The sequence below is a fragment of the Ceratotherium simum genome, chromosome 24 (assembly GCF_057802395.1).
Source record: "Ceratotherium simum simum isolate JZ-2026a chromosome 24, ASM5780239v1, whole genome shotgun sequence".
Classification (NCBI taxonomy): Eukaryota; Metazoa; Chordata; class Mammalia; order Perissodactyla; family Rhinocerotidae; genus Ceratotherium; species Ceratotherium simum.
Genome location: NC_141923.1, coordinates 14,034,618 through 14,054,799, shown reverse-complemented (window position 1 = coordinate 14,054,799; position 20,182 = coordinate 14,034,618). Strand labels below are relative to the sequence as shown.

At 39.4% G+C, this 20,182-nt stretch overlaps 2 protein-coding genes across 5 annotated transcripts in view; one reads left to right on the top strand and one right to left on the bottom strand.

Annotated features, from left to right (window-relative positions):
- Nucleotides 1–18,318, bottom strand: part of PPP4R3A (protein phosphatase 4 regulatory subunit 3A) — a 37,452-nt gene extending 19,134 nt beyond the window's left edge. For 2 of the 4 annotated variants that reach the window (XM_014790495.2, XM_004434204.3), the window contains exons 1-3: nucleotides 17,636–18,318; nucleotides 7,028–7,083; nucleotides 3,917–4,015 (exon numbers count right to left, since the gene is read on the bottom strand). In XM_014790495.2, coding sequence (XP_014645981.1) covers nucleotides 3,917–4,015; nucleotides 7,028–7,083; nucleotides 17,636–17,777 — 297 coding nt within the window. In that variant the 5' untranslated portion in view covers nucleotides 17,778–18,318. The other 2 variants (XM_087448043.1, XM_087448044.1) reach the window with 1 other exon arrangement.
- The window catches only part of LOC147913896 (uncharacterized), a 53,847-nt gene continuing 51,597 nt past the window's right edge, over nucleotides 17,933–20,182 (top strand). The window contains exons 1-2 of the mRNA XM_087448551.1: nucleotides 17,933–18,259; nucleotides 18,294–19,026. Of these exons, the coding sequence (XP_087304677.1) occupies nucleotides 17,933–18,259; nucleotides 18,294–19,026 (1,060 nt within the window). The remainder of the gene's footprint in view (nucleotides 18,260–18,293; nucleotides 19,027–20,182) is intronic.

The following is a 20,182-nucleotide window of genomic DNA, read 5'->3' as shown; positions in this document are numbered from 1 at the left end:
CTAAATGATACTCTTAGATCAGTACAAGAGATGTTATAAGAAAACTATAATGATAATTTTCAAGTTTAAGACTTCCTTCAAACCTGACACAATTGCCTACTTTTCTAAGTTACATTTCTACAAATAACATACACTTTCAATTTTAAGGAAAGAAGTTCAAAGTTCAGAGATGGAGTGACCTTCCTCCTAAGTCCGAGGTTTACCAGCAATAGAGACATTCTAGGATAGGCTAAACTGTGACTGTGACGAAAGTGCCCTGCAGACCCACACTGGAGAGGCCTGATGCTAACATCCACTCACATCTCATATCCATGGCAAGTCTCAGAAACATTCCTAGCACTATGCTCCAGGATAGCCACCACCAAACTCTTCAAAGTTTAACTTCAAGTAAAATTCAAACAAATATCATAATGCTGTGACCATAGAAAATATATATGATTGTAAGCAACAAGGAGAATATTTAATGTCAATTAATTCTAAAAACCAAGGGCCAAAGAGCATGTACAAACTGGCTTTGGACCAAAGTGTGTCATTGATTTGCTGCTACAAATGCTGGTTGGCAGCCCAAAAATATCATTAAGAAAAACTGGGCAGGAAATAAGTGCACCCCTACAAAAATGAAACCACATAAAAGTAACTGCAACCTATGTCATAGAGCTATCCCTCAAGAACATCTGCTAAAAGTTAAGTAAGCAAACCATGGAAGAGTTTTCTTTTCTACATACCCAAACCTGTAGCTCTCATGATCCCCCAGAAGCCCTCAAGTTTGTCATAAACCCCAAATTGATGTCCGTGTAGGGGCTCTAATTATAAAAAGATAACTTAAGTCTTCACAATTAAATACGTTTTAAGGTAAAACACTATTTTTACAAAATGTTAAGGACATATTTTGAAATGAAACAAGTTTTGTATCTTGGCCCTATAATTTGAGACACTGCCACTAAAGCAGCTCAGAAGGCCAAGTTGAAGGGTAAGGGATGGAATAATTAGCCCTTATATGAAATAGCCAAGAAACTTAAAATTGCTTAGCATGGTTAAGAGATACTGTTGATGGACACTGGAAGGGAAGAAGGCCTGGAACATGTCTTGAAATATGCTGCAAGGTGATATCGTCTTGACCTTAACCCAGTGGGCAGCACCACTGAAAGGAGGCCAGGCACATTCACAGCTTGTACCTGGTATGGTCTCCAGTTGGTTCTGGATTTGTTAACTACATAAGCTCTCACTATAGCTTTAGATTCCTAACACTCCAGCTATGGCTTTACATATACAAAAAAACAGTAGCATTTGATTAAAAAAACATGAAAAGGGACGAGAGCCCTAATATAATGAAAATGCTGTCTTCTTGAGTTAATTTGCAAATATGGAGGCTAAGAAGGTAAACAAAAGGGCCTGTGTTTAGGATACTCTTGGAATCTGATCTGCTCAGGGAATCAAGGTGGAATTGTAATGATTTGACAAATGTTTCAGTCTCACTTTCAGAACAGGAGCAATGGAAGAATGAAAACGAAAGAAAGAAAGGTAGACTAAGGAAGAGACAGCTTTGCTTAAGAGAAAGGATAAATCTTACCAGTCAGTCTGAGAATGTGAAGGCCATGAAAGATGTAAAAAGGAAAAAGAGATTCACCCAGACATAACAACTGCTATCAAAGAGGGTACTAGAAAAGGGGGACATTTTTAGCTGTTTCTCGATCAAAAAAATGGTGAGTAGTGTTCAAGAAACAGCAAAATGCAATAAATTCCCTAGAATAAGCCAGGATCTAGAAATTGAATAAGAAACGACATCTTGAACATAAACTATGTAAAAGTTGGAGGGGAAGATCAGAAAAGAACATAAAATAGCATGAGTCCTAGGAAAGTTACTGTAGAGAAAGCATACAAGTATTACTCTCTCTGTCCCAAGTGAAGATGACTGAAAAATTTATGGTATTATAGACTAACAAAAACTACAGTAAAGATCTGACAATATTAAAGGAGAGCTAGACATGACAGTAACAGAGTGAGTCCAGGCCTGAGTTAAATATTGGCCTAATGGAAGATCGTGGCCAGGGTGAGAGTGTTCAACTCAGAGAGGTGAAAGAGAACAAGATTTGTCTGAATAATGGTTACTTTTAGCATATTCCAGGCTCATTAATCTCATTTCTCTCTCTCTTTTTTTTTTAAAGATTTTATTTATTTATTTTTCCCCCCCAAAGCCCCAGTAGATAGTTGTATGTCATAGCTGCACATCCTTCTAGTTGCTGTATGTGGGACACGGCCTCAGCATGGCGGGAGAAGCAGTGCCTCGGTGCGCGCCCGGGATCCGAACCCGGGACGCCAGCAGCGGAGCGCGCGCACTTAACCGCCAAGCCACGGGCTGGCCCATCATTTCTCTTTCTATGGGAGAACTCCACAGGACAAAATCTAGAGGAATATGCTGTAAAAACAACTGTATGAGACAGAAAGCAAAGAAAAAGTATGAAGAAAGAAGGCGTTCAGATATAAATGTTAGTCTTTCACATGTTCAAGAGAAGGGACAGCTTAATAGCCAGGTTAATTTATGAAAAACAGCTGAGTAGAATACACAGCAAAAACAGATCCTACAAGTTAACAAAAAACTGTGCCTCAAGGACACTGTAGTTTCTATTAAGGCAGTGACTCTCAAACTTCAGGGTGCATCAGAATCGGAATCGCCTCAAGCCAGGCATGACAGTATTTTAATGTTTACCCCCTAAAGCAGGGGCTGACAAACTACAGTCAAACCCAGCCCACTACCTGTTTTTGTAAATGAAATTGTACCGGAACAGAACCACGCCCGTTTGTTTACATGTTATATCTATGGCTACTTTCACACTACAACAGCAGAGTTGAATGGCTGTTAAAATCGATGGCCCACAAAGGCTAAAATATTTACTATCTTGCCCTTTACACAGAAAAATCTGACCTAGAGGGCTCGTTAAAATATAATTACTCACAGAGTTTCAGATTCAGTAGATCTGGGATGGGGAATCTCAGAATTTGCACTTCTGTCAGTTCCCAGGTCATGTTCCTGCTGCTGGTCTGAGGCCCACACTTTAAGAACCAATGAATTAAGCAATCTGCTGAGATTATTCTCCTGCTAAAATAATTGTGGAGCCAGAGAAACTGTCCTTAGGATGCAGTGGTCTAAATGAGTCCACAATAAGAGGCTTTAGCCACTGGAGTGCATAAAAAAATGCACATTCACAAAAGACTGTGGAGATTATGTCACTAGACTGAGGTACTAGAGTCACTAGGAAATTTCAGAATCAACTGAGAACATGCAAGATGAGGTTGAAGAGAAAGTGAAAAGCCACAAGAAGATACTGAACAGAGTGATATGATCAGAGTTGCATTTTAAAAAAGATTAGCTGCGGTATGGATTCGGGAAGACCCGTCAAGGTGAAAGCAGTAAACCAGGCAAGAAACGATGGTGGCTCAGTGAACTGTGACAGCAGTGAGAATGCAGATAAGTGAATGGATTTATGGGTTATTATAATTGAGGGACTGAATGGGATGTAAGGGATGAAGGAAGGATAAACATGACCCACAGGTTTCTGATCCAGCAACGGGATGGCATTTACTGAGATGAGGGAGATGGGAGAATGAGCAGATCCAGGTTGAGATGATGTTTGGTTCTGGACTATTAAATTTGAGATGCTAGTAAGCACTCATGGAGGAGCACTAAAAGGCAGCTGGACATACAACTCTGGAGTTCAGCAAAGGTCTGGGCTGTATAGTTTGGTGTTAGTAAACTGTACTTTCCTATAAGTCAAGATAAGTCACAGACAGCAGTGAATTTAAGAAATCTACATGAAATGCTTGTCTATTTATGTAAAATCTCGGGCATTAGCTGAAAGCATAGCAAAAAAGAAAATACTTAAAAAGAGCATGTTGATTTTCTAATTCTTCAAGTTACCTGACATATTTTCTCCCAAATTTCATCACATCCAGCTTTTTCTTGAAAGCTAAGGGCCAAGTCATAATTTTCCGCTTCAGACCACACAATCAAAGTGTCCTTGCAAGAGAGAGAGAAAAAAAGTCTGAATGATTAACATACATTATCACAAACTACGTCAAAATATAAGGCAAATAAACAAAGCAACAAGGAATTGAGAACAGTACTCATTTTTACTTTTTGCAACATTGATATTGGTAATTACCAATGCCTTTTTACACTTCACTTTATCCAATCTATAAAATGAAAACGATGTTTTCCTTAAGAAGTTTAACCAATATATAAAAAGCACTAAAAAATGAGCAATCTAAATGTACTAAACATTATATCAATCCTATGCTTGCATATTAAGTTACATTTTATACTCTAGTCAAAATACCCAAAGAGGAAGTCCTCCAAAGAGGAAGTCTGAGCATTCAACAACCAGGGCATGTTAGGAGGATGGGATTAATGAACATAGCTCATTCTCTCTACTGTCAACATCAGGTGTTCCTTACCTGGGGTGCATGAGGCCTGTGAAGCCCTTGAAATTACTGGCTAAATTTGTAATATGTGAGCATTTATCTGGACAGAGGTTTTTTAACTTTCACCAAGTGCTATGGTTCAAGAAGCAAGACACTTCTACCACCTACCATCATTTTACTCCTGTTCAAATTTTTATTTTTTTAATGATAGTAAATTTAATAAACAGTTCAACAGCTTTAATTAAGATGTAATCTCAGCAAGACACTACACTTTACAATACTGAGTCCATTTTATATTCCCTGTAGTACAAATAGTCTGTATTCTACAATACACATGGTATAATAAAAATATTTCTAAGATCTAAGGTGTCTTTCCAAACTTTCAAATCAACCATTTCAAAAAAGGGCCCTCTCAGAGAGAGGTCTATGAATCATCTTATATATGAAATGTTGAATGGCACTAGAGAGAGTTGTTAAAAAAGAAGCCTAACATGACGGCCATCATGTAGCATTTTTTCAAGCTGGTCCAAAGAGAAGAATTAGAGTTAGATGGATTTGAGTGCAATATAAAGAAAAAATAACTCAACCGGACTAATAAGTAAGGCTGGCTGAGCATCTATCAGGATGAAAAGGTTCCCGTATTGAGGAGGAAACATGACTAGATTATCTTTAAGGTACTTTAAAGGATCTTTGTTTTTACTGCAGCAGTTTCTAATACTCTTCACTACCAAGGACGCTTCTTATTGTACACAAATGGATACCATGTTTAAAAATTTGTCTGCTAAAATGCATGTTAACTCTAGTCAGTCAATTATATAACTGTCAATCATGAGACCAGTAGTCTCTCACTGAACTAAAATGATGCCAGCCAGAAGTAAATAAAAGATCATTTGATTAGGCTGTACAGCATTACTAATTAGTATAGGATAAACCACAATTCATATTCAGAATTTTAAAGAAGAGCCTAAAGATCCCCTTTGACTATTTTCAAGGACTTCCAGAGATCACAGATCTCAGGCAGGCAATCTGTTCCACAGTGAGTGAATAGCTGTTCAAGCTTAAAATAATTTACATTAACATTGTTAAGATTAACATGCCAGAAATTAGTCAGTTGGGTAACCTCCTTGAGCCTCAGTTTGTCTTTAAAATGAGTGTAACACATACTGTTAGGAAAACTGGTGCTAATGTAAGACCCAATGGAACAAGTCTAAAACCAGTATCACATAGTAATAAGATAGATTTAATCCAACTGCAAGCAACTGCTCTGCCACAATGTATATTCAGAATCATTTGGAAGCTCAAATCAGAGTACAACTAGACATATGCTCTTAATTACCCATTTGACAAATTTAGAAGTTTGAAAATTTTTAGGAATTGCCCTTCTGTTTTCCTTGAAAAGCCTAATTTTCAACCAAATCATCTTGCTTGTCATCCAACAACCTACAGGTTAAGACATATGGATTTGTTCCTTTATCCTCAAAATAGACTTGATCTTTCCTTTTTCTTAGGATGTGCTTTTACTCTTCAGCAGATTGAAACCTCAAAACATCAAAGCCAAACACTCTATAGTCTCCAGCCATTCCAAGCAAGCCTAAAAGTTTTCTTAAGAACACTAAATACAACAAAGAGTTAACAGACCATTAAACTATCAAGAAAATATTTCATGTTGTACCAATGTTTGTTAGACAAATAAATCACCATTAAATAAATTTAGGCATTAATATCAGCTTTTTATGTACTATCTGTGTGACTTCAAGCAAGTCACAATCTTTAGGCATCCTCTAATGGGCAAAATAAAGCCAATACTATCTTCTTTCTGTAATATTTTAATGATTAATGATGAGGCAAAGCATTTATAATTTATTTATAAAGTAACATATATATATGACTGTATTGGTAATATTCTTTATTTTAAATTATTTTATATCTGCACCTTCAGAGCAATGAGGGGACCGATACTGACACTGGCTTATAGAAACACTCAGTGTTTCTATATGTGTGTGTTCTGAATAAATACCATTTGACGATAGTGCTAGTAGGTACTAAGTGAAAGATTTATTTTCAAATAATCTCTTGCACATCAGAAGAGTACAAGAAAGAGAGTGTACTCAAATTGAAAGTTGCCTTAAAAACCTAACATCATTATAAGGTCCTATTCAGGCTGTGTAAGAAATCAGATTCTTATCCACACTGAGTTGCTGTATAGGGATATGAACGTTCCTTCTGCACTAGCATCTACAACTGCAAAGAAAAAAGTTTCCACCATTGAGTTGTTAGTAGCTGATTATTACACCAGTGGTCACTTTTTTTTTCTTTAGGTAGAAACAAGAAAACTGTGTTTAGTTTTAACTTTTGAGAATTAAGGCTCAGTTGGTAGATTATCTGGAACATATACTTAGCAAGTTCAGCAAGTTTTTTTTTATTTAAAATGATTCCTTTATACACTATAGAGATTGGTAGAAATCGTATTTTTAGAATTAGATTGGCAAAGTATGTTGTAATCTGTTCTGAATTTTTCATTATAAGGAACCAGATGGTAAATTTTCATTTAATCATCAAACTGAGAGGATAATACGCAAGATAAAACACAGCATCTTGAAAATTTTACCTGTTGTTTCTGGTATGCAGTGTTAGGATTTATTTTGGACTCTAACAGTAGAGAACCTAAGAAACAGAAAAAGACATTCCACAATGTAATTGCAAAGCAGCAAAATAATATTCCCTTACATACACACATTACCTTTTCTGAACATCTGATGCATATACAACTTCAGTTAAGGAAATGTTATTTTAAAAACAATACAACTTTAAATATAATATCTTGTAACCTAAGAAATACTTGCTTTATACATGCTCACTTTTAACAAGACACATGATCATCTGAAGAGTGAGGACTGGATGATAATAGAAATCTAACAACTGATGGGCAGCACAAGGTAGTGAAACTGCACAGCATGAAACCAGATGATCTGGGTTTAAATCTCTGATACACTGCATTACTTGGAGAAATATTTTAAAACATGCAAATAAGTACTATAACAGAATCTGATCTATCTATGAAGACTGAAAATAAAATGAGAATTCATATGCAAAAGTTTGAAAACATCAAGGATATGATCTATTGCCCAAGTACATCCTCAAATTATGCTTCACCTTCAAAAATCTCATATTTCTGTTTCTTAATACAGGAATTACTACTCCATCTTCAAATAATCAATTTATTTCTCATAGTAAGCTAATTTGCACATTTCTGGTTTTCCCCTGGCAATATCATAAGACTCATGATATTGAGAAAATAACTACTGCTTTGTGACAAAAATCAAATTTTAAGACTAAACTTACACCTCTCCCCTCAACCAGTTCCACTTTATCCCCCAATGCACGATCTAAGGACAAGTTCTGGCCCAAAATGCCTGAGGAGGAGCAGTTTTTTCTGCAGCTGTCTCTCATCCAAAGCTTTCATTTCTTCTCATATTACACTTAACAGCTGCTTTACCCATTCCAAAATAGTGGCTCGACAGTTGAGAAAAGGGTGCTCTTAACATTTCCAAATTTCATTAGTTTGCTTTTATGTTAAAATTTGTTGACTAATTTTATGATACTGTCCCACGTTAGTGATTTACTGACCGTTCACTACTATGTACTCATAAGAGCGCTAAGTGATACTGAATATAGTATAATATCAGCATTTACCAAGTTGTGATGACAATTTTCAAACACCCTGTGCACATGAACAGCTTCCCACTTCACTCGAATCCTCTGTGTCTAGCACAGGTGAACTGCTCAACCCCAAATCTGTCTCTTATCCTTTCTGTTCTTAAGGTAACTAAACAGTCTCCATGTTTTTCCCACCTACACCCCCAAAACCATTTCTTTGGGCTGTTTTCATTATTTTTGGCTCAGTGAGATCAGACAAATATTCTCACATTCTAGACGAAATTGTTTAATCTTCTTCCTCATTTTCCAACTTTTGCCAGAACAATCAAAATAAAATTTCCAGTGCTCCTTCGATTTTCTTTATGCACAATTATTGGATTTTTATTTTGGTAATTATTAAGAGTTGTCTACTGATACATTCATAGTAAGAAAAAGCAGCAAGCGAATTAACTCAATATCTAGAGTCCTTTAAAAGTATTAAAAGTCTCCAACTAACTTTAATATTTTTTCATTGTTTTGTTTAACTACTAGAACAAAAATTGCATTCTATTATTTCCCAATGAAATCACAGAGTATGTCAGGTACATTATGGATTAAACTTACTTTTTAAAGACAAGTTGTAGCATATAACTATACCCAAAACATGGTTTCTATGAGAAAATACATTCCCAAAAACCTACTTTGAAATATATCACATCCTCAAAAATAATCCAACTCTAAAAAACTAACGTAAATAAGATAATAGAGTGAATCAAACAACTGGATTACTTTATATTTCAGAAGATTCAAGAGGTCTAGTGTCATAGAACCAAACTGAGAAAGTAATGCCTCTTTAAAAGTTAAAGTGCATAAAAGCACAACCCACCCAAAAGAAAAAATTGGACATCATTGATAAATGATGATAACTGGACATGATCAAAATTAAAAACTTCTGTGCTACAAATAATACCATCAAGAATGTAAAAGACAACCCACAGAATGGGAGAAATTATTTGGAATCATATATCTGATAAGGGACTTATATCCAGAACTCCTACAACTCAAAAATAAAAAGACAATCCAATTTAAAAATGGGCAATGGATATGAATAGACATTTCTCCAAAGAAGATACACAAATAGACAATAAACATATGAAAAGATGCTCAACATCATTAGTCATTAGGGAAATGCAAATCAAAACCATAAATAAGAAACCATTTCACACTAGCCAGAATGCCTATAATCAAAGACAGACAATAACAAGTGTTGGCAACCATGTGGAGAGATGGGAACCCTCATATTTTACTTGTGGGTATGTAAAAAGGCATCCACTTTGGAGAGCAGTTTGGCAGTTCCTCAAAAAGTTAGCATTACCAGCAATTCCATTCCTAGGTATATACCCAAGAGAAATGAAAACATATTCCCCTACAAATATGTGTACACGTATGTTCACAGCAGCATTATCCATAATAGCAAAATGTAGAAACAATCCAAATGTCCAAAAGCTGATGAATGGATAAGTAAAATGAAATATTAAGCTATACAAAGAAATGAAGTTCTGATACATGCTATAACATGGATAAACCTTGAAAACATTATAAGTGAAAGAAACCAGTCACGAAAGACCATATATTACATGACTGCATTTATATGAAACGTCCAGAACATGCAAATCTAGAGAAAGATTTGTAGGTTAGTGGTTGTTTAGGGCTGGGAGGTAGCGGGAGTGAATGGGTAGTGATTGCTAACGGGTACATGATTTCTTTTAGAGAAGACAAAATATTCTAAAATTAGATTGCAGTGACAGTTGCATAACCCTGTGAATATACTAAAAACACTGACTTGTACACTTTGAATGGCTGAATTATATGCCATGTGAATGCTGTTAAAAAAAAAAAAGTGTAAATATCCATACAATAGAATATCATATAGCAATGTTAATGACTGAACCAAATATATGCGAATAAAACGACATTCATGAATCTTACAAACATGGATGAAAGCCTCAAACAAAAGTATATACCACGTAATTCCATTTATATACGTTGAGAAAGTGGCAAAAATTAATCTATGGTGTTAGAAGTTAGGTTAGCAGTTGTGGGGGTGGGGAGGGGAGTGGGAGAAGGGAAGATAGTGGTTGAGAAGGAACACGAAGCCAGCTTCCAGAGTGCTGGTTATGTTGTTTCTTCATCTGTGTGCTGGTTATTTTGTGAAAATTTATCAAGCTGAATACTTATGATTTGTGTACCTTTTTGATGTATTATACTTCACAAGTTTTTTTAAAAGTTTAAGAGAAAGGGTAAACAACACATGGCACAGGGGGCTGGAGTTATCACTTCAAGTTGTGCTTTCAAGAAAACACACACCTGACTTGGCAGCCGCTAAAACAAACAAACAAAAAAAAACCCCTGCAGTGGTCTAACTATTCTTTTTCAAGTACCAGACCCTTTTGCATTTGCTTCAAAACTTGCTCTCAGCACTGTTACATGGTCAGGGTAATTAGAAAGGAAAAATCAAAAGTTGAAAGTCTGAAGTGTTCCCCCCCAAAGCCCTGGCTAAAAGCAAGAATTAAGCACATGCTAGAAGCTTCTGGTGTTGCCAAGCTTTTCTTTTTTTTCTGGGCCATTCAAGATGTTAGGGGGAGGTATCGCTACTGAAACCCATTTCAGCCATATCCCATGGCTTTGGTCTAAGATACCACTTGCAGAAGTCCAGCTCTGGTCCCCGAATACCATGTTCCCTAAGAGAGATCAGGCGGCTGTAGAGTCTGGAACATGAGAAACAGCCTTTTAGTTTGGGACCTAAGTAACAAGAGTAAAAAGACATTTCCAGTTTTATTTCTGGTCCATCTTAGGTTCTCCACCCCATCTCTTAGCTTCTATTGGATCAAGTTATGAGCACTTCTCCAATCAACTGAAAAAGATCCAGTTGAATATTAATATGCAATAACACAATCCTTCCTCCCATCAAGTTTATGTGTATCAGCTGCTATAGCTACAGTACTTGGAACAGTAATTCCATCCTAGTAATATGTGGGTATGGATGGGGATGTAGAGTTCAGCTGTAGGTGAGAGGCATTTATCCTGGTAGTAGAGACAACAGGAGAAATGAGGAAGATGATCCTTATTAGGAGATCTTAAGCAACACTGAGGGAGGCAGAGAAGGTTCTCATTAAGGGAACACATGCTTTTGATAACAGGTAGGTCTGGTATATCTTAATAACTGAAGCACATATGCAAGACAGCCTCCTACCCCAGCTTATGTGAGAAACAGATTCATCCTCTCCAATGAAATAGACGCTCTTATCCCCCAAGAATTCACTCTCACCTTCCCCGTGACACCTCCTCCTCAGGCATGTGAGAAAGACACTGTCACACAGAGCAAAGAAAGACAAGCCTACATAGCAAACTCCAATATCAAGACTTGAGAAAGGCCTTACCACTTCCAACCTGAACAACTGGCAAGGAAATATGGAGACACAAAGAAAAATCAAGAGAGTGATCAAGCTAAGGGGAATGCATCTATACGTGTAATTAAATTTGTCATTGCAGAATCTATCATTCAGACCATCAGGCAAAATCAACCACCCACAGGTGAACGAAAGAGTACTCCTGCACAGTAAATGCTTGTCAGGGTCCATTCCAAAGAAGTTCTGATAGGTCTGTAAGTCTGTATTTGCACATATACTTCTTCAAAAAATTAAGGAAGGGTTCTTAATTCTCAGTTACTATCACCAAGACTGAAAATCAGCACAACTTTTTTGGAGGATCATTTATCTTTACCTACCAAGCTTTTAAACACATACTACTCTTTGGTCCAACAATTCTTCTTCTAGGAAATTAGCCTATACCCTCACACAGGTGCCAAGTATATGAATAAAGATGTCACTGGCAGTGTTTTTAATGGTAAAAAAACTAGAAACAGTCTCTATGCCAGCTGTTCTCAAAGTGTGGGGACCTCAAGGGGTATGGAAAATTAAAACTGTTTTCATATTACTAAGAGGTTATTTGCCTTTTCACTCATGTCTCTCACCATGTCTACACTGTGATATTGCAACAGATTGAATGCAGAAGCAGATGAGAATCCTACTTTATTAAAATTAAAGATTTGTAAAAATGTAAAACAATGACACTCTTCTCACTAAATTCTTGATTTAGAAAAGCTTTTTAAAGTCTTAGTTTTAATTTCTAATATAATAAATATTGATACAACCCACATAAACAAAAGCTTTTGGGGGTCTTCAATTTTAAGAGTATCAAGGCATCTCGAGGAAAAAAGTTTGAGAACTACTACTCTATGCCACCAACAGTGTCGTGTGAATTAAATATATACAGTGGAAACCTATGCTACTTTTAGATGAGATAGATCTGTGTACCTTGACACAAATAGATGCCCCATATATACTGATAAAAAGGAGGTCTGTACACTCAGGAAATGGGGAAACAATGGTATAGGAGGGGAAATGCCACTCAGAACATCACCAAGACAACTGCAGGCAGAAGTTATCATACACTGATAGCAAAACAAATAGTACAATTAGGAGTATAAATAATTAGGTCATTAAAAATATTCCCTTCCTACTTCATGACATCTGCATTCCTCCTTTATCATGAAATGTGAGAGCTTTTCTTATATCCAGTTGCCAACCCCCAATACACCTTTATCAAAACAATACCACCAGGGAGCAGGGTGAGGGTAGTTGGTAGCACAGAGTGAAGTATCATTTGAAAAGAGTTCAAATCAGAGAAGTCAAAATTAGCACCCGCAGCCTGGATCCAGCTAGGAGACACAATGGCTGGAGAAATGGCCATCAGACTTGTTTGAGTCCTAGTCTAACAAACACTCATCCACCGAATTCATGCAAATACTTTAAAATGGAAAGATTTTACACTTAAAAAAAATCTAGATTTCTGGCTGGGTAAATGAAAAAAAAGACCACAAAACAAAACTATCCACTCAAAGAATCAATACAACAAGACTTAACGGTTAGAAAAAATAATACCTCATAGAGTTGCTGTAAGTATTAACTTAAAATTTAAATTAAAGTGCCTACCCCAGTATCTATACATAACCAGCACTCAATACTTGTTTTTTTAGGTCATGATCAGAATATCATTTCACTAGCATCACTGTACTGTTGAATAGTAGAAAAATTAGTATTGATAATGATGATCCAGAAACACATTAGAAATGAAAGGTTAACCAAGAGAGGTTCATTATACTGCTTAGGGAAAACATTCTAGTATATAATATTTAGGAAACAGTACATGAAAATTGAGATTTTTAATCTTCTGGTACACAGTTTTACATAACTGGACAATTCACTTGTTTAGATATCATTTCCTTTCACTGGCAAAATGAGATATTATAGAAAGTTTCTATAACTTTTATGGCTCTATTTTCAATATCTACAAACCAACCAACCAGATTCAGGTAGTATGGGAGTATCTGGTTTGGGGTTAAGAAACTTAGGTCCTGGCCTTAGTTTAGATTTGGATAAATACTTGAGGATTTCAGAATGAATAGCTGCAGCTCTGTCACTCCTGAGTAAATGGTTCAACCTCTAGGTTGAATGCTCAAAGCTAGGGGCAGGGGCTTAGGTGCTACACTTCATTAGTACGAAGAAAATGCCATCAAAAATGAGAACATGGGAGTCCAAAATCTCATCTGGATCGGAAACTAGTGTATGCTTTAAACCTATAGCAGGTCTGTGTTCCAAGTCCCTCCCGATTTTGCTGCCCACAGATTATACATGGCACTTAAAAACTGAAATGAAGACTCACGGGAAAAAAACTGGTAGCATTACATTAAAAGGTTCCACACCTGTGTCAAGCCTTCACTACACTCGAGCCCCATCAGCTATACCCAATGTAGCTAATGGCCCTAAAACTTTCAGAAGTTATCACATGCAACAGATGATAAATAAGGGTTTGGTTACCCTAGGCCTGTTAATTTTCTACAAAGTCAGTCTACACAAGAAAAAAAGTGTTTAAAGCCATATTTCAAAGTGAAATATTTCTCCCAGTACTGACACTGAGCACTTCATGGTAGCTAAATCTGGAATGCTTGCTGTATGCAAGATTCTATACTACTTACTGATTTATAATAGCAATAATTAAAAAAAAAGCTGATGCTATCTCTGTTCATTTCTCTCACCACAGCCACCAAAACAAAACAAAAAAGACTTTCCCACCCAAAGTGTTCTGACCTCTTTTTCTAATTATAGTGGGGGTAGAGGAAGATCTACCTACAACCAAGTTCTATCAAGAGGCAGAAGCACAGGATTCCAGTTTTTACCACTAGCTAGCAGTGCTACCTTGATCAAAACATTTCCCCATGTCTCATTTTCTTCATGCCTCAAATAACAGTGAGAATTTAATCTAACTCTAAACAGGCAAGTCAGATAACAGATAAAACTATTTTGAAATGTAAAAAAGACTTTATAAAACTTAAGGTGAAAACCAAATAGAACACTATTCTTCATACTTGGCAAGTAATCCAGAATAAAGAGTATGGATGTGATTTTATGTTCAAATACAGTCTTCAGAGTGTGGAGAAATTCCAATTTCTTGACTTTATCAGTTCTAAAATTGGCAGGTGGAGGTGGTAAAACCCATAACGGAGAAAAGAATTAGAATGACTTGAACATAAAGTGAGAGAGCATGTAAGGGATGACACTATTATTCTAACTTCAGCAAGTTAACAGGTACAGCATAAGCTGCAAGGAGAAAAAATAATACCAAGTAATCTTTATTGGAAGATGGCAATTTGCAGGTACATGGCTACAATAAAATCTGAGAGAGAAAATCTGAAAAATCTCACAAAATCAGGAGGGACTTGGAACACACAACTTTATTTTCATTAAAGAAAAGGGTATGTTCCTACAACATATTTTGCCAGTAGGAACCTATTGAATAAGGATGCAATCCAGAAAATGGGCTCAGTAGCTTGGTGGGACATCTCTCTCTTCCAAGGCAAGGTGGGCTACAGATTTGCCAGGCCTCAGCTTCAGGGGGGAAGGGCATACTTACCCAGACAGATGTGTTCTGTAACAGGGAGGCCACAAGTACTTCCATTCAGAAACTGCCTTCCTGATTTTAAGATAAGTGTGTAAGCTCCTCTAATAAGATAAATGACTCATTTTATGGAAAATCAGAAATATTTTCCATTTTGCTCATCACAGTAAAAAGAAAATTCTCAATTATCCTATAGCGGAGAATGGAGGAGGCACACAATAATGGATAACCCAAAGTGGCAGTCAATATAAAAACTCCAGTGTGTGGCTTAGAGATCAACTATACTTTTAAATATCTTTAGGCTAAAAATCGTTTTCATTTTCTTTGAGATAAACTTTGAGTCTAAATATAAAGCAGCAAATGCAAACAGACAGCAATTTGGGAATTTAAAACACACTGTAAACACTTAATGATAATAATTAAATAACTGATACTAATTTCAAGCCACAGGCTAGATGTCTCACTCAAACCCAGACACCCTTCCCCTACCCCAGCTTGAACAATGACCTTGCTTCTTAACCTAGCTGTGTGATCTTAAGTTACTTAGCCTCTCTGAGCCTCAGTTTCCCCAATCGCAATATATGGCTAATAATAGTGCCTACACCACCGGACAGAAGTAAAGAGTCTCTGGCACATGGTAAGCACTCAATAACTATTTGACTGTTATTCCTATTTGGAGTTTTCCTGTTAGAAAAAACGTTAATCATCAAACTAAAGATTATTTCCAACAATATCTCACAAGTATCCTGGAATTTTCTAAGCCCACTCTTTGGATTTAGTTTTCCTTACAACTTAAATTTAACAAGGGCCCATCAGTTAATTTATTCCAGCTCTTTCCCCATTAGATAAAAATTAAAGCCATTTTGTTTTAGCCATTGCGGCTATTTCCAAAGTGGTAAAAATAAAAATGGGAAAAAAACTTCCCATATTACTATGTTAGTAGAGCATGATTCCCTGTGATAGTATGACACTAAGACTTAATGCATAAAAATCCTTTAATAAAGGACTTTGTATAGTAAGTCCAATTGAACACATGATGTGAAGGTTTATGTGTTGTTTTAAATTACGAGACTTCAAATAATTGATCTCAAATCTACATGTTTTCATTTCAAAAGAAGTTAAATGAACCTACAAAGCCCACACCTTCCAACTCGCTATGTAAAAAGTTTCCCAAACATCCAAAGATGTAGAGGTTAGTTGGTTAGTATTCGATAGTGTGCTTTTTTATATGTCACTAACACCTGACATTCAAACTTGTCTTTTACGAGTCAGATAATAGGCCTCAGAAAAATATACCCAATGTATTCAGACCCTTTAAATGCCTCCAAAAGGAAATAATTTTTCTCCAGGTTTAAGTTATATGGGGAGGCCTTACAGAGGTAACCTGTGGGCAATATACTCCAAATTACCACTTTTCGACTCAAACTAAAAATCCATGTTCCTAGAGTCTTCAATTACAGAAGAATGAATCTTGTTTGTTATGGAATTGGAGTTCTGCATAAAGTCCAATTAAAATTCATTGAAATGAATTTGTAATAATTCAGACACAAAACTACTAGCATAATAAACTGAAATAACTGCTATAAAATTATAGACTAATGTAACAAGTTTTCAAATTCAGAAAAAACAATCTGAAAATAGTTTTACCTGATGTGAACATTTTCTGTAAGTGAAATTCACTGTAGAGACAATGTGAAAATAGTTTTACCCGACATAAACATTTTCTTTAAGTGAAATCCAGGGTATATGCCACCGAGGGAAGTGGCAATCCCGTAAATCTTTAAAAACAGGGAAACACTTATTTTCAAACAACTTGATCTTTGAACCTTGAGGGCTCTTTCAAAATACATGAAGCGTCCCTACCTGTTAACTGAACCAAATTATGAATATACATTCAAGCAATCAAAACAGCTCGCATACAATGATTCCAAACTTACAAGACTTTTACACAGCGAAACTACAAACAAAATTCTGCGTTACTAATGAAAAAGGCAGCTAACACCGGGGAACACAAATCTATCTTCTCACGGCAAAGCAGCAAGTTCTCTGCCGAGTGTAGACTTGCCAGATCCGTGAACCAGTGTTGCCAACCTGCAAACAGGATCAGAAAGATGTAGCAAAAACATGTTTTTAAAGAAAGAAGAAAAAGCACACCAAAATGTTCTCCAAAGAGTGAAACAGCCAGGAACTTGCTTAGCTCCGAGAAAAGTTTCGTGCCTGCTTTCCGGATGGGTGAACTAAGGCAAGAGATCACATTAATCAGTGCCTTTCTCAAGGTCACTCGAGTGCAAAAGAACAGTCCCGGTCCCAGGTCCCCGACCTCTCCACGCTCCCAGGAGGCACCGCTCAAACATGCCCGGTTCCGCTCGCAGCCCGAGAGTTCCCCGGGCGCTCGGAGACAGGAAATCTTTCCAGGGCTCTCGTGCAGCTCCGGGAGGGCTGGGGGACCGGTGGCGCGCCCTCCCCCGAGGCGGCAGCCGCCCCCTCGGTTCTCGTAGGGAGAGGTCCCCCAAGAACGAGGGAGGTGGCCCATGACCGTGGGGGAGGCGAGGGTCCCACTTACCGTCGCTCTCGGCCCTGACAAGCAGGGACATGCCCTTCAGCCGCTCCACGTAGCCGGACGACACATGCCCGGTGCCCCTGTCGTCCCACTGCCGGTCCTCGTTGAGCGTGTACACCTTCACTCGCCGCCGGGTGTCGGTCATCGTGCCGCCCGGGGGGCCGGGCCAGAGGCCCCGCCGACTCGCCCGGGAAGGGAGTCCGGGACAGGCGGGCGCCGCGGCGGGAGGACGCCTGCAAGCGGAGGGCGCCCCGGCCTCACTGCCGCCGCTGGCCGCCGCGGGGCCGCGCTGCCGCCCGCATGGCCCGCTCCGGGGCCCGCGCTCCGGGCCGCCGCCTCTCCTCGCCTCCGCTCCTCGGCGCTATTGTGCGGGCCCGGCGAGCCCGGCCGCCCCGACGGGAGCGCGTAAGGCTCCGCAGCCGCCCGCCCCGCCGCGGGAGGAACTCGGGGCGCCGGTCACTGCCCTGCTCCCGCCTCCGCCATGATCGCCGCGAAGCCGCTTCCCGCGCCGCCGCCGCCTCCTCAGGCCGCCGCCGCCTCCTCAGGCCGCCGCCGCCATGTTTTCCTTCCCTCTACCCGGCCCTGCCGCCGCTGCCGGCGGCTCCGCTTCGCTTCCCCGCTTCAAATGTCCGAGGCCGACGAGCGCCTGTCCCCGCTGTAGCTGCCACCACTGCGCGGGAGACTCCGAGAGCCCCCGGCGCCCGAGAGCTCCGACCTCCTGGAAGTCCCTTTCCCCTCGGCGCTGCCGCCGCCTCTTCCGTCTTCCTCACACAGCCAAAGCTGCCGCCATCTTGATTCGCCCTCAATAACGGCGCGCGGGGCCACCCAGGCAGCAGCTGCAGGGGCGGCCCGTTGGCCCCACCATTTAAAGAGACAGGAGCGAGGCCGGGAGCGTCGCTGCGGCGGAGGCCTCGGACGGAGGCGGGAGGCGGGCGCCGAATCGCCGAGGTGGCGGGAACGCAAGGAGCGGAGGAGGCGGATCGCTGGTCGCGACGCCGGTGACGGCCCGGGGCTCCCTCGCGCTCCTGCACGCACCGCCGTGCGAGCGCGGGGCGGCGTGTGCGTCCGTCGCGCGCTGTGTTCGTCATCACCCCGCTCGGGGATTCGGAAGGGGCGTGGAGCTTGCGTCCGCAGCCGGCCGGCTCTCTGCCCGCCGCGCGCTGGCCGCCTCCGCGTCGGAGTCTGGCTGCTGCCTTCCCGTGCCCGTCACCGTCCAGCCGCCGCTGCCCCTGCCCTCGGCCGCCGGGCCGCTACGGCCTGGGGCTGCCCCACGGCGCGCCCCCCCCCGCGAGGGTCTTCTCCGGGCCGCCTTTGGGGCTCGCGGACCTCAGGCGCTTCTCCTTTGGGAAGAAATGGAAAAGCTTACGGGAAAGGCCACAGGTTTGGGCAGCGAGGTCAGCCTCAGGTCTTGGGATGTGCCATGGGGCATCGATGCGGCCAGTCTAGAAACTCGGGACAGTTTTCACTTTCTGGGCTTGGTCTAAAACCTTATCTCACAATCCACCTGCTACCTCCATTCCTTTATCAGAACTCTTATTTTTCTAGCCCTCAGTGTTGCCAAAAGGACTTGCGGGGCTTAGAAAAACAGGTACGATACGGTATAATCAGGATGAGTAATTCCCGACGTTAGATGTTAAGCAGTGCTGATCTTCACAAAGGAACATTCTCGTTCCTGTCATGCAAATAATAGCCACCATTTTGGGGGCTTTTACTATTTGCCAGGCTGTGTAGGTCATCGCTGTCCACTAGAAGTAAAACGTGGGCCACATAGGTAATTTTAAATTTTATAGTAGCCACTTTTTTAAAAAGTACGAAGAAACTGTTGAAATTTATATTCATTATGTATTTTATTGAATGCAGTACCTTTAAAATATCAGGATAAAATTATTGAGATATTTTACCTTCCTTTTTTCCAAAGGCTATGCTAAGTTCAAAATATGATGTGTATTTTATCCTCAGTGTAAGTTTCCATTTGGATGCTAAATTTTTTTTTGGAAGCACCTGATCTGTGTTTAGATTTCATTAAAATTTACAATTGAAAAAGTAGATTCATATATTCAAGTTATTTCAAACATACTTAAAATTTTTCCAAAAACGAATCAAGTATCAATTTTTAAATTTAAAATTTAATTAAAATTAGAGGTTAAAATTCAGTTCTTCGGTAGCACTAGCGACATTTCAAGTGCTCAGTGGCCACACGTGGCTAGTGGCTACCATTTTGGCAGATGCAGGTGCTTAATATCACCAGGAATCTCATATCAAATCTACAATGTAGTTTGAGTTTCACTTGCCCTGATAACATGACCAAGGCTGAGTGGTTTCCCAGAATGTGGGATTTTCAGTTTTAAGATCAGAAGTTGGGGCCTTCCTCAGCGTGTCACATAGAAAGAGCTGCTTGCAAAGAGCAGCCTGAGACTTTCATCATTTACAAACAAAACTGGAAAATTATAAAAACAAGGCAATTTTTTTTTCTAAAAAGTAAAATTTCAACCATTAGGGCATGACAGCAATTTTGTCCACTTTTGATGCAGTAAGACATCATTAAATTTA